We start from the raw sequence: 14,231 nt of genomic DNA on the forward strand, positions 1-14,231 counted from the left end.
CCATCTTTGTGACACAGTTTGCTGTCATTTCCGATGACCCATGGCCTTGGGGGCTGTTGTTTATAATGTTACATGGGTGATGTTCCTGCTCAAGTACATTCATTAGTACATTTTGGAAGAAGAAAATTAGCATCAAATATTTCACCTTACACATTGATTTGGCTGCTAAAGTGTTCTATATATGATTTTGTTGTTCAGTTGCTCAGTTGTGTTTGATTCTTTGCAACCCCATGGACTGTAGCATGCCAGGCTTCCCTGTCCTTCTCTATCTCCTGGAGATTGCTCAAACTCATGCCCATTGAGTTGGTGATGCCATCTCAATATAACAAGCAATATCATATAATATGTCATATATGACACATATTATTAAAAATCAAGTCACATTTATAATACTCAGAAGTACTGGCCATTAAAAGGAATACTTCCCTAATCCTTTTGTAAAGCAAAGATCATTCTGTAAAGGCAGTGAATACTTAATAATTTATCCTTTCAATAGCTTCTTCCTTTCATGACGTACCAGTGATCACTACTGAAATCCATGCAAAAGCAAGGGATGGTTTGGGCAGAAAAATTGGAACATTTCTCACACACACACACACACACACACACACACACATTGATTTTCCTCAATTATCTTTCTTTTGAAAACAATTTGGGGGCCTGATATCCTAAGAATTACTTCAACTTTCCATTTTGAATGTATACAGATGACAGAACCTTAGCTCCTGCCTTGTGTTGGAGTGTTTTTTCAGTTCTATTTTTTGCCCTTTCTGTTCCAATCCTTACACATCATGTAGGGAAGGCCTGGAATTCACGCCAGTGAAAAGGCAAAATGTGATAAAAATTGAGATGCTCATTAAACTTCACAGCATTAACATTTTCAACACTCCCAGGAGGATTTACTACATTTTCCCCTTAATGCAAGAGCATATGATTTCCACATTGCTCTATTTTCTGGGTTTTAAATCCTCTTTTATTCTACTCTGGCTTTCCTATTTAAAGTACAAAATGTCAACTGTTTAGATTTAACTTTTTTCATTTGAAACCTATAAGAATGACCATAGAGATTTAGATTGTGCAGCTATAGAGTGTGTTTCAAACTTCTTTCAATTTCGATGTAATAACTGAATTTTTTAAAATAGTAAAAACATGCAGCTGAATACCTTTCATAACTATGGAGATAAAATACTGACTCATCATTAAAATTTAATTTGTGAGCTTTTTCCTTAAGATAGAATCCCCAAACTTTATGTAGTTCTCCTGCTCAATTTAATTTTTACCTGTCTTCCTACTATGTGAAAATAACTATGCAGAAGCATCTTAAATGATAAGGAGATGAATAAGGTATAGACAGCCCCTGCCTTCAAGAAGCTCCAGTGAAGGAGGCATATAAGCCACAAATTGTAGTATCTCTTAGAATGGAATTCTTTCCATAGCACAAAAAAAAGGGAATAATTACACTGATTTTTTTTTTTTAAACACTGAGGAAAAAGGTATTGCAGACTGAGAGGCTAGATTTGATTTCCCTCATGAATTTATTCAGTTACTGATCAATTTGTAAGAGCAAATGTACCAGTTTAACTGTGGTTTTTGGCAAATAACTTTGAAAATAAATTTCATTCCTTTCATTTAGATGCATTTTAAAAAATGTTTTTAAAAGTAAAACAAAGGTTTCCTCTGGCTGTTCTCTATAACCGTCTTAAACTTGCTTTTTGTACAAGAATATAGTTACGTAAGTCAGCCAGACTTTCACAACAACTGGTTATTGTTAAATCTGTTTAAATTATTGTGGGTTTCATCTATCTTTTATCTTAGATTTCAATAGAAACGCATAAGGTCAGCATCAGTGCTAATAAATGAATACATAATCTCATTATCATGATAAATCATTTTTTAAAGCAGCACCCCAGTTTTCAATTTTTTTGTGTGCTGTAAGTCACTTGTTTTTCATTCCCCTTTAAAGTTTCTATTTAAACACACCTCTTTGTCATATGCTGATAAATATTAAAATAACAGGAAAAATCTGCTTGACTTATTTAAGCTGATAATAAGAACAAAACACAGGATGTGTGTGTCCTCCTTCCTTTTTTGACTGTGGTTAAGCGTTAAGAAGGTTTTGAAACCTATAATTACGTAATAATTGGTATCACTACATTCTCTTCCCAATGAAAAGTCAGGATTTTTGCAGTTTGCCACAAAGACAGACAAAAACAAATTGCCTAAGTATTATTGTCATTTCTTTGCTCCATTGTTTTAAAAGAATTTAGCAAAAGAACTCTCCAGTTGCCAAGCTATAGTTATTGTGCCAATAATCACAACATGATCTTTCCAACAGCATCTTTGGTTAATGAGCTAATTTATAGAACTCTAAACATCACATATTCTCCTAATGTTTGTCAGTATTTATTATAACAAAAAGAAAACACAGTTTAAAGATTTAAATTGCTGTCAAAAGCATCTTGGGAAATTTGGCTAATAGAAATGGGAGTGACAGTGTCTCATGAGTGGGCCAAGATGATGAAATGATAGGAGTTTCAAAACTACCTGCTTTGATCTCCAAGTATGTAACACCAGTTATATGTTAAAACACTCTAGTTATTTAGTTTCTTTTCATAAAACTTCTAAAGGAAATAGTACATCAGCACATCAAGGTTTTTAAAGTTCATGAATAGATTAGCATTTTCTTTAATTTCATGTCTTGGGACTTGACCTTACTTAATATCTTCCTTTTATTCTTGTTCTCAATCTTTTTCTCACAAAAATATTTTTTAAAGCATGTACCATAAATACTTCAGAAGCCAATGAGCCAATGGGACCTCCGGCTTTCGTTCTCTACTTTTAAAAGCTGGACTTGGGTATTATTTCTGTTATATGTATGACCATCATACCAGCAAGAAAACACAGCATCTGAGCAAGGAAGACCATAAGAATAAAGCAAAGGGTAATACAGAAAGCTATGAGGCAACGTTAGGTGTTAAATAGAAATACAGACGCCTATGAGGCAACATTAAGTGTTAGGTGATCTCATCATGAGTTCATCTTGTTTCTCCTGTGGTTCTACTCAAGTCCACTGCTCTACTAGTGGGAAAGATTCAAGAGGGAAAACTCCATATTGCACTTTAAAACAATGCCATCTAACTGGTTGCATCTTATGTAAGAAGAATTTCATGCTCAACACATCTCCAAGATAGATGTTCCTTCAAAGTGGCCCTTCCTCTCTGCAGCTCTCAACTCCACATGGAAAGCATATGCACAGTATTAACAAAATGAGAGGTTAGGTTTCTTTTTTCAAAAAACACCTTTGAGGAACAAAGTTGGACGACCTCCAAGGGAAATGATTTGTGACCTGGAAAAAGCTTTTGGTTTCACACCTGGAAAGGATGTAGATTCAAGTGGGATGTATAGCTGACGCTAAGAGGAAAACCACTAACATTCACTGCGGGGCCCTCAGGCCAATGAGGGGGCACCTGGGGCCTTTGAGGTTAGCTCCTCCGGAGTTCACTGGGGCCGGCAAGCTGAGGTCAAGGTTGCACTCCGGCTCTGGTTCCGGGAAGCAGCATGACCACACATCCATCACATTCTGAAATCGGAGGCATGCATACGATGGGAAAGTTATTTAATGCTGCTTTGCATTTGTTTCCATGTGCACTGCAGTAAAGTTCCAGTCTGCCTTTGAAAAAAGTCACCAAGAGGCAGATTGGGAGCACACAAATGCTATTATTCTAGAAAAGGGTCTAGAAAAGAGGTACATTTATTATTTTGAAATATGGAGATAAGCTTGATGACATGGCTTACCTGGGAGGTTGACTCTGGAGACAGATGGCTGACCAGCAGCTGGAGACCTCCTGTGGAGAGGGAGAGAAAAGAAGGCCTGAGTCTCTGTAAGAATACCCTTCCCTGCACCCCCTGGTCACTGAGGAGTTTTCCAGGTCAGAATGAGCTATCAAGTGACATCATGCCATCTCCGGAAGGCAGGCTCCTGATGACTGTGATTCTCACATCCAGATGGCCTGGAATTTCCCTCTGCCCAGCCTCCTGGATGCTCCAACACTCCAGGAAGGAAGTCATTTACTCCAGTCCCTAACCAGTCGTTCTGTTTTACATTTCCCTGCCCCAGGTGGCCCTTGAAGATGATACACTTGATCAGAAATGACATCAAATGTAAGAGCAAATCTCAACTCCTTTGGGCAGTACTTGAAGGAGAGGAACCCTTGGAGGGCTATGTCTCCCATTTTAACAGCTTAGGAACCTAAGAGCGGGAGAAGTGAAGTGACTTACCAAAGATCACAGAGCCATTAGGAACAGTAATCCAGGTGGCTTAATTTATGGAAAGGTCTTTTCTTGGTAGAGCTAGGCATTTTTCTATATCACAAAGCACGCCTGCTCAAGTTGAGAGTCAGATGAAGCAAGCAGATAAACCCATGCTCCACAAATATAGGGGTTTTTTTCTCCTTTTCTTTCTTGCTGTTATTTCTTCTTTATTCATCTTTTATATCCTCTGCCCCACAAACCCTAATTTTCTTGCGATCCTTCTCATGCTTTGCCAGGCTCTCCAGGATTCCCAGTGCACCCCTGAAACAGGACTGAGCAGTGATCCTCAAGCTTTAGGGTGCATAGAGTCACCTGGAGAGCTGATTAAGACACACCGCTGAACCTTACTTCTAGGGTTTCTGGTTCAGTCCCTGTGTTGGGCTTAAGAGTTTGCATTTCTAACTCATTCCAAGTGATGCTGCTGCTGCTGACCTTGTTACTGTCGCTGTTCAGTTGCTCAGTCCTGTCTGACTGACTCTTTGCATCCCCAGGGACTGCAGCACGCCAGGCTTCCCTGTCCTTCACCATCTCCCAGAGTATGCTCAAACTCATGTCCATTGAATCGGTGATGCCATCCGACCAACTCATCCTCTGTCGTCCCCTTCTTCTCCTGCCCTCAATCTTTCCCAGCATCAGGGTCTTTTCCAATGAGTTGGCTCTTCACATATGGTGGTCAAAATAATAGAACTCCAACTTCAGTCCTTCCAGTGAATATTCAGGATTTATTTCCTTTAGGATTGACAGGTTTGATCTCCTTGCTGTCCAAGGAACTCTCAAGAGTCTTCTCCAACACCACATTTCAAAATCATTAATTCTTTGGTGCTCAGCCTTCTTTATGGTACAGTTCTCACATCCAGACCTGACTACTGGAAAAACAATAGCTTTGACTATATGGACTTTTGTTGGCAAAGTGATGTCTCTGTTTTTTAATATGCTGTCTAGGTTTGTCATAGTTTTTCTTCCAAGGAGCAAGCACCTTTTAATTTCATGGCTGCAGTCACCATCCTCAGTGATTTTGGAGCCCAAGAAAATAAAGTCTGCTACTGTTTCTATTGTTTCCCCATCTATTGGCCATGAAGTGATGGGACTGGATGCCATAGTCTTAGTTTTTTGAATGCTGAGTTTTAAGCCAGCTTTTTCACTCTCCTCTTTCACCTTCATCTAAAGGCTCTTTAATTCCTCTTCACTTTTGGCCATTAGGATGATATCATCTGCATATCTGAGGTTGTTTATATTTCTCCTGGCAATCTTGATTCCAGCTTGAGCTTTATCCAGCCCGCCATGTCACATGATGTACTCTGCATATAAGTTGAATAAGCAGGGTGACAATATATAGCCTTGATATTCTCCTTTCTCAATTTTGAACCAGTCTTTTGTTCCAAGTCTGGTTCTAACTGTTGCTTCTTGACCTAAATACAGGTTTCTCAGGAGGCAGGTAAGGTGGTCTGGTATTCTCATCTCTTTAAGAATTTCCAGTTTGTTGTGATCCACACAGTCAAAGGCTTTAGTGTAGTCAATGAAGCAGAAGTAGATGTTTTTCTGGAATTCTCTCGCAGTTTTCTATGATCCAATGGATGTTGGCAATTTGATCTCTCATTACTCTGCTTTTTCTAAATCAAGTTTTTACATCTGGAAGTTCTTGGTTCACATATTGCTGAAGCTTAGCTTGAAGGATTTTGAGCATTACTTTGCTAGTATGTGAAACGACCACACTTGTAAGGCAGTTTGAACACTCTTTGGCATTGCCTTTCTTTGGGATTGGAATGAAAACTGACCCTTTTCCTTGCAAGTCCAAGGGACTCTCAAGAGACTTCTCCAGCACCACAATTCGAAAACACCAATTCCTCAGGGCTCAGCCTTTTTTATCTTTCAAGTCTCACACTCATACACGACTGCTGGAAAAACCATAGCTTTGACTATGCATATGTACACACACACACACACACACACACATATATATATTTGGTCTTTGGCTCCATTCTTGGCACAGAGCTCCTAAAATCCTAAGAGTTTCCTAAATGAGGAGAGGAAACCAATCAAACCAGTCACTCCTAGAGGAAATCAACCCTGAATATTCATGGGAAGGACTGAGGGCAGGAAGAGAAGGGGAAGACAGAAGATGAGATGGTTGAATGGCATCACTGACTCAATAGATGAGTTTGAGCAAACTCCTGGAGATAGTGAAAGACCAGGGAGCCTGTTGGGCTGCAGTCCATGGGAGTGTAAAGGCTTGGACACAACTTATCAAATGAACAACAACAAAATGAGGAAAGCCATCTTTGATATGTGTCTTTTGACATGTTAATGAAGTTACCTTTGGACCAGCAACTAGGTAACCTAAGGACGAGGCTAGGTGCCAGACTACCCAATCATGCGATTAGAGAGTTTGAACTTTAGGCCCACCTGGAACCTCTGGGGAGGGGAGAGAGGCTGGAAACTGAGTTGTACCATCAGTGGCCAATAATTTAATCAGTCATACATCTGTAATGAAGCTTTCATATAAACTCAAAAAGCCTGGGTTGGTGAACATCATTCAGAAAGAATGATGCACTCAGAGAGCTTGGAAGCTTTGCCATCCTCTCTTCCCTCCCCTCCTACCCCCCAACCCCGGAACCTCCTCTATCTGGCTATTCCTGAGTCATATCCATTTATAACAAAGCTGTGATCTAGCAAGTAAAATGTTTCTCTAAGCTCTGTGGGCCCTTCTAGTAAGTTAATTGAACCCAAGGAAGGGGTCATGGGAACTTCCAACCTATAGCCAGTGGGTCAGATACCTACAACTATCTGGGCTTGCCAATGGGGTCTGAAGTGTGTGTGTGTGTGCATGTGTGTGTGTGTGTGTGTGTGTTGGGGGGACAGTCTCATAGGACTGGGCCCTTAACCTGTGGGGTCTGACACTATCTCCAAGTAAAACCCTCACTTTAAGCAGTATTTTCAGCTAAAGACAAAAGAGAATATTGTGGGGCAGGGGGTTAGAACTTTACAACTTTATTGACTTATAGGACACCCAGCTGGTGCTTGGATGTGTGGGGAAGAAAAAAAGACCTGGTATCCAGAATCACACCTTCAAATGCCACCTTCTCCAAGGAATGTGGTTATGAGGAGGAAAACTTGCTACCCCAAATGTCTCTTAGCATGTGGATGATTTCAAGCTAAAAAGGCCCAAAAGACTGAACTTTCCCTTCAAGGACTAAAGGAATGTCAATAGAGGAACAGAGCTATCACAATAGATAAGAGTAGTATGAACTAGGTATCCTAGACAAGGAGGAACTCAGGAGAGTCTGTTTTTCAAAATTCCATTCTATGTGTCACTGTCTGTCTCCATATGGCCCAGGAAACATTTATTTACCAAACATTTGCTTTTCCATTTCCATGTCAATTGCCTTCCTTCCTTTTCAAGTCCCAACCCCCTACCCCACAATATTCTCTTTTGTCTTTAGCTAAAAATGCTGCTTAAAGTGAGGGTTTTAGCCATCTTGTCATCACTCAGTTTTCCTGGGTCTGTTCCATACACACATGTTATGAGACATTTGTTTGACTTTCTCTTATTAATCTGTCTCATGTCAACTTAATTCTTAGACCAGTCAGGAAAACCTAGAAGAAAAGAGGAACATTTCTTCCTTCTTGAAAATATCATTCTCTTAGCTAAAAATGACCCTTCCACTAATCTCCCCTGGCACTGTATTTGTACCTTTAGGGTTATTTTGTCATGTTACAACTCATATGGTCATGGACTATCCCCATGTCTAATCTATGACCCATTGATGGTGAGGTCCAGTTATTATCCCTTTCCATATGCCTTCTGCAGGACCTACCAACTTGCCTTGTGAAGAGTAGGAAGAGCTCCATAAATACTGGAAAACTATATGATGTGCAAATGATTTGAGAAGCCTAGTACCATATGAATGTTTTATCTGGTTTTCTTTTACCATATAGCCTTAGTTCTCCATACTGCTCACTATTCCTCAGACACAGAACATGTTTGTGTTGCTGTGTCTTTTGAATCTGTTTTGCTCAGTTGACCACTATTCTCTTCCTCTTTAAGTGGCAAACTCCTTCACATGTCCTAGGACTGCACTCCAGCATCACCTCGTCAGAGACATCTTCCCTCCTCTGACTGGTCATTGTGTTACTTGTACTTTTCTATGCTTCTCTCACCCTAGCGCTGCTCTTTCTGCACTACAATTCCCATTTTCCCATCTCCTCAAATCACCTGTGAGACATTTAAGCAAAGACTGAATCTCACTCACCTTTGTAACCTTGGAACTGGCAAAATATTTGATACAATATAGGTAGTTGATAGGTGTTGATTAGATTAATAATATATTTTAAATATTTTTATTTTATCTATCTTCCTGAGTTCCAAAGAAAATGTCTGCCAAAAGAGACATAGAAATAAGAGGCCCTAAATATTGGCAATCTCTGCTTCCTTAAAAGTACAGCAATGCATTGCACCTGATTCTTCCAATAACTTCTTAAAAACTACACAATTTAAATAAATTCCTTTGTCCTAGCAGTTATTTTGAAAATATAACTTTTATTTACAGTTATTAATTCAGGTAAGCATCTGTGTGTGTAAGCTTTGGGAAAACAAGGACTACCTGGATTGGGAAGATCCCCTGGAGAAGGAAATGGCATCCCACTCCAGTATTCTTGCCTGGGAAATTCCGTGGACAGACGAACCTGGAGGGCTACAGTCTATGGGGTCTTAGTGACTAACCAACAACATTTATAAAGGTTTGTCACTTTTTCCCAAGACCTGGTACAAAGAAGAAGCTCAATGCATTTTAAATGAACGAATGATGTCTGGTGGGTGCAGTATTGCCTGTGGGGCATGAGAGTGCCAGAAGAAAATGGCCATTGTGAGTCCAAAGGTCCCTAACTTATGGCATAATCATAAGTTCTATGCCTGGGTTGTAAAGGTGGTGATATTAATAGGGAGGATAATATGGCCACAGCAGTTAATACTTTCCAGCCGTGAATAGCACAGTGGAAAAAGAGCTGGACTGTGAATAAGAAGACAGGAATTCTAATCCTGGTTCTGGCCCCTTCTAACTATATAGCCCTGGGCAACTCACTGAAATTCTGTTTCTTCCTCACTTGGGGAGAACAGGCAGCAAGTAACATTTACTGCTAATTTACAATGTGTCAGCTCCTGTGTGAGAGGTTTTACATATATTTCCTCCCTCACTCTGAGGAAATTTGGCTAGGTTCTTTCCAGCTCTGAATGCTCAAGATTTTATTATTCTCAGCTAATTTAAGTCCCATGCCAAAGGACACAAAGCAATGAAAGATACTTCAGATATAAACTGAAAAAAAATTTCGGTGGCTATTAATTCTTTTTCAGAGATTTCATATAATGTTGATTTAATTATACTTTGGAAGAATGTTAATACGGTGATGTAACATGATCTCCTAGGAGCTACCAGTGATACGAGTGATGTTAGTGACAGAGTTGGATGATGAGGGACACCTCTTTGCTCCAGTTATATTCCCTGGTTATCAGACTGCTGAATGGTAGGCATTCTTATTCACATGTGATTTCTCCAGCAGTCTGTTTAAAGCCAGCAAATGCTTTAGGGATGCTTATCTGAATTAACTCTAAATGAAAGCCTTAGTTTCAAAATTCCTGGGACAAAGGAAATATAGGTTTCAATTTGAAGCCAAGAAATACAAGCCCAATCAAGCAGCTCTCAATAAAACACTTCATGGAAGTGCAAGGAAATCACCTCAACAGGAACTCTGAGATTTTTCACCCTTTGGGTGGTAAAGCTCAGACAATGGACTGCTTTTATACTAAGCAAAGAGCCAAGAGATAAAGGAAATCTTGACTTGTGAAAAGTATAGTTCTATGTGGGAGTTCCTTTTCATATTAAAAAGAAAACACACACACTACCCAGATGTCTTATGAAAACCATTCTAAGGATATAATTGTTACTTAAATGTTACATTCAAGTCAAGGAATGGCTCTCAGGAACCCAAGTCAAACATCCCAGAAAGCAACTTCTGAGTTCCATGAACCTTGCTGTTTCAGTTGTTGAGATCAGTGAATATCAGGTTGGGGTGGGAAGGACAATCCTCTTGGTCTGGTGGATACATTCCTAAGAGATATTTTTGTCTTCAGTTGTCTTTATTTGTTTGATGGTATTGACTGGGAATAGAATGAAGTGCATTAAGTGGGCCCTCAGTTTTCCAACCTGCCCCTGCCAGGCTGCCCCGATGCTCACTTCTGAGCCTGAGCTAGACCAAAGCAATCTCAGCTCCCTTTGGTGAAGCTCCAGTGATGGACATGTTGGTTGGTGGTGATTTTAAGGAAGTACTTGAACTTAATAGGAGGATCAACTCTGTACAAACATGGGTATGAATTTGGGAATGACCATTAGTCATATTCATTGGAAGGACTGATGCTGAAGCTAAAGCTCCAATTCTTTGGCCAACTGATGTGAAGAGCCAACTCATTGGAAAAGACCCTGATGCTGGGAAAGATTGAGGGCAGGAGGAAAAAGGGATGACAGAAGATGGGCTGGTTGGATGGCATCACCAACTCAATGGACATGAGTTTGAGCAAGCTCCAGGAGATGGTGAAAGACAGGGAAGCCTGGTGTGCTGCAGTCATGGGGTCCCAAAGAGTTGGACACAACCGAGCAACTGATAGTATCAGTGTTTCCTTAGATTCTGTGAGCAGCTCAGGCAAATTAATGAGGCCTGGGGAAGGGGCGCTTTAGAATAAATTAGATATAGATATAGGTGGAAATAGAATAGATATAGATTCATTAGAATCTACAGCTGGTGCAATCAGCAGCACAGGTGATAATCTGAGCTTGTGACTAGTGTCTGAAAAGTGGGGAGGAAGGCAGTGTGCAATCTTGTGGGACTGAGCCCTTAACCTGTGGGATCTGATGCTATCTCCATGCAGACAGTGTTGGGATTGAATTAAACTTTCAGACATCCAGTTGGTGTCCAACATTTGCTTGTAATTGTGGGGGAAAATCTCCATGGATTGGTGACCAGACCCGTCAGAAGTGAAGTGTTTTGTGTGCAGAGTAAAGAAGACTCACAGGAAGACAAAACCCAGGCGGGAAGAACTAGGCTTCTCACTACATAGGAAGGAAAAACTGTGTTTTCCTTACAAAAGAGAACAGCGAGAATTAGGATGCCAGGCTTCAGGACTGGTTTGGCATGGCCCCAGGAGTGAGCTGTTTTTGCACTAAGCATTTGATTTCCCTGAGCTCTGGCTCCTTGTCCACTGAGCAGAGGCAACACGCCTGTCACATCACAAATCTTATTTACAGTGATGATAACTGAGATAATGGATGTGAAAACTCCAAAGTGTCACACTATTTCCGGCTTCAGCAAGAGAAATGTAACCATCACTTACAATAAGTCACATTTATTGAGCACTTACCATGTGCTATAAGTTGTTATAAATGCTTTACAAATATCAACAAATTTCATTCTCAGAACAATGCTGTTTATAGACTGGGAAACTGAGCTCCAGAGAGGTGAAATAATTTCCCCAAGTCACATAATTTTCAATAGGTAGAATTGAGTTAGAAAGTGATAAATAAGGCCCCAGAAGCCATATTCTGTAAAGAAAAGAAAGTGGGGAAACAGAAAGGATCACTTTTGAAAAAGTAATTTTCTAAACATTTCTCTAATAATTATTAATTCAGAGAATTAATGATGAATACTTATGGAGAAAACACTATTTGTCAGGTGTTCTGCTAATTCTTAGAGAGTCAAGGAAAAGTAAATGTAATTTTCAAGGGTCCTTACAAGACACACGGTCTAGCAGTAGTGGTGGCAAAGATCCATACATGATTTGCAGAGTGTTCTGGGGCCACTGAAGGGTGCTCAGCCAGGCTTGACAGGGTCGGGGAAGCATCCTGGTGAGGGTGACACAGAGGTGTGTTATAAAGGACAAGCAAGATTCAGTGGAACAATCAATGGAAGGTGGTGAGAGACACTTTAGGAAGCGAGAACAGTAAGTCCATGATTAGGATATAGAACAGAACACGCAGGGAACAAATATGACGCAGTTGTTAGGATGTGATATCATGTGGCCAGACTCCTGGTCTGATCGTACACCTCTGTACCTCTGGGCACGTCCCATTGGAATGAAAATCCTGAAAAGGGCAGACAACTTGTATGTTCTGGTCACTACTATATCACTAGTGCCTGGTACAAGGTGGTACTCAATACATATTTGTTAAGTACAAACAAAAATGCGTGGATGAATAGTATCTAAATAAATTCTTGTTGAGATAATTATTTAATAATAAACACAGAGCACCTCTGCAAATGAGGGCTTTCCTTGTGGCTCAGCTAGTAAAGAATCTGGAGACCTGGGTTCTATCCCTGGGTTGGTAAGATCCCCTGGAGAAGGGAAAGGCTACCCACTCCAGTACTCTGGCCTGGAGAATTCCATGGACTGTATAGTCCATGGGGTCACAAAGAGTCAGAGATGATCGAGCGCCTTTCATTCAGTTCACCACTGCAAATGAGGTTGGGAAAGCTTCTAGCTTTCCTGTATACTGCATCCAATATAAACTCAATCAACTATCAATCCAACTAGCTTGAGTTAGATCACAAGACACCTTGGGGCCAAGCACCTGCATTCATCTTAATGATTAGACAGTGAACCATTGAAGCTGGAAAGTGACACAGTCACACAGTAGTGAAAAAGATTCTTATGATGGCACTTCAGAGAATGACTTAGAGGAGGAGAAACTGATGATGGGGAAAACTCCATAGGAATATGCAGGACCATCTAACAGGAAGCCCCTGTGAAAAATGATAGAACAGTGAAAGGAAAAGTTAGCTTTCAAAGTAGGATCTACTCTTACTTTTAATAACTCCATTCAATAAAAATTTAGATAAAAGAAATAGACGGTTAAAGAATAATTTCAGAAAGACTGGAGAGACAGGATTTCCTATAGGGTGAACACTAGCTTAGAAAAATCAGGAGATTTAGGGTTTTAGGACAAAACTGGTGTGTCTTTAGCCTATGGTGTGGTTGTTAGCAACTTGCTGGATTTCTGAGGGCCTGATTTCTCCTTCTGTAAAACAAAGCTGCTGAATCAATGGTGTCAAAGTTCTCCTCTGGCCCTACCATTCTAGGATCACGAGTTCTATGATCTCCTTTAAAAAAAAAAAAAAAAAAAAAACACTACTTATTTTTGGTTGTGCTAGGTCTTCTTTGCTGCACATGAATTTCTCTAGTTGCCCTGAGCAGGGGCTACACTTCATTGCTATTCTTCCCTGAGGTATGCAGGCGTCTCATTATGGCAGCTTCTTTTGCGGCAGAGCACAGGTTCTAGGCCCACAGGCTTCAGTAGTTGCGGCACATGGGCTCAGTAGTTGTTACGAACGGACTTCAGTTGTTCCATAGCACGTAAAATCTTCCTGGATCAGGGATCGAACTTGTGTCCCCTGCATTGCTAGGCAGACTCTATCCACTGAAACACCAGGGAAGTTTGGTTCTATGACCTTCTGATTTCTGCGATGATTGTTAAATGGCTGGGTAGTGCACTACAGAGCACTTAAACCCACAGATTGAAATGACTTTGGAGGAGAAGGCTACTGCAGTATGATCAGTTCAAACCTTGCATTTAACAGATAAGGAGACCACAGTTCAGCCATGTTAGTTGAAATGGCCAAGTTTATGTAGCTTGTTAAGGACAGAAGAGAGGATAATGCTACTCTTACTCATCAAATTGCATGCATCTGTTTATATATTACCAAAACATAAGCAACTTGGACCTGAGCTTTTGTTACTTTTAATCTTAAGTTTGCATGTCTGAACTCATTAATAGCTTAGTCCAAAAGAATTTTAATAGAATTTATGGTCTTTACTGATGAGTATTCATATTTTCGAGCAGTAAATACAAAGGGAAAAAGGAAAAAAAGTCTCATTCTTT

General features: G+C 40.2%; 1 protein-coding gene across 2 annotated transcripts in view; it reads right to left on the reverse strand.

Moving 5' to 3' along the window:
* PDE4B (phosphodiesterase 4B) overlaps positions 1 to 14,231 on the reverse strand; it is a 510,574-nt gene that overhangs the window by 122,405 nt on the left and 373,938 nt on the right. For both annotated transcript variants that reach the window (XM_065911442.1, XM_065911451.1), the window contains one exon: positions 3,796 to 3,845. In XM_065911442.1, coding sequence (XP_065767514.1) covers positions 3,796 to 3,845 — 50 coding nt within the window. The remainder of the gene's footprint in view (positions 1 to 3,795; positions 3,846 to 14,231) is intronic.

Source organism: Muntiacus reevesi, chromosome 1, assembly GCF_963930625.1.
Source record: "Muntiacus reevesi chromosome 1, mMunRee1.1, whole genome shotgun sequence".
Classification (NCBI taxonomy): Eukaryota; Metazoa; Chordata; class Mammalia; order Artiodactyla; family Cervidae; genus Muntiacus; species Muntiacus reevesi.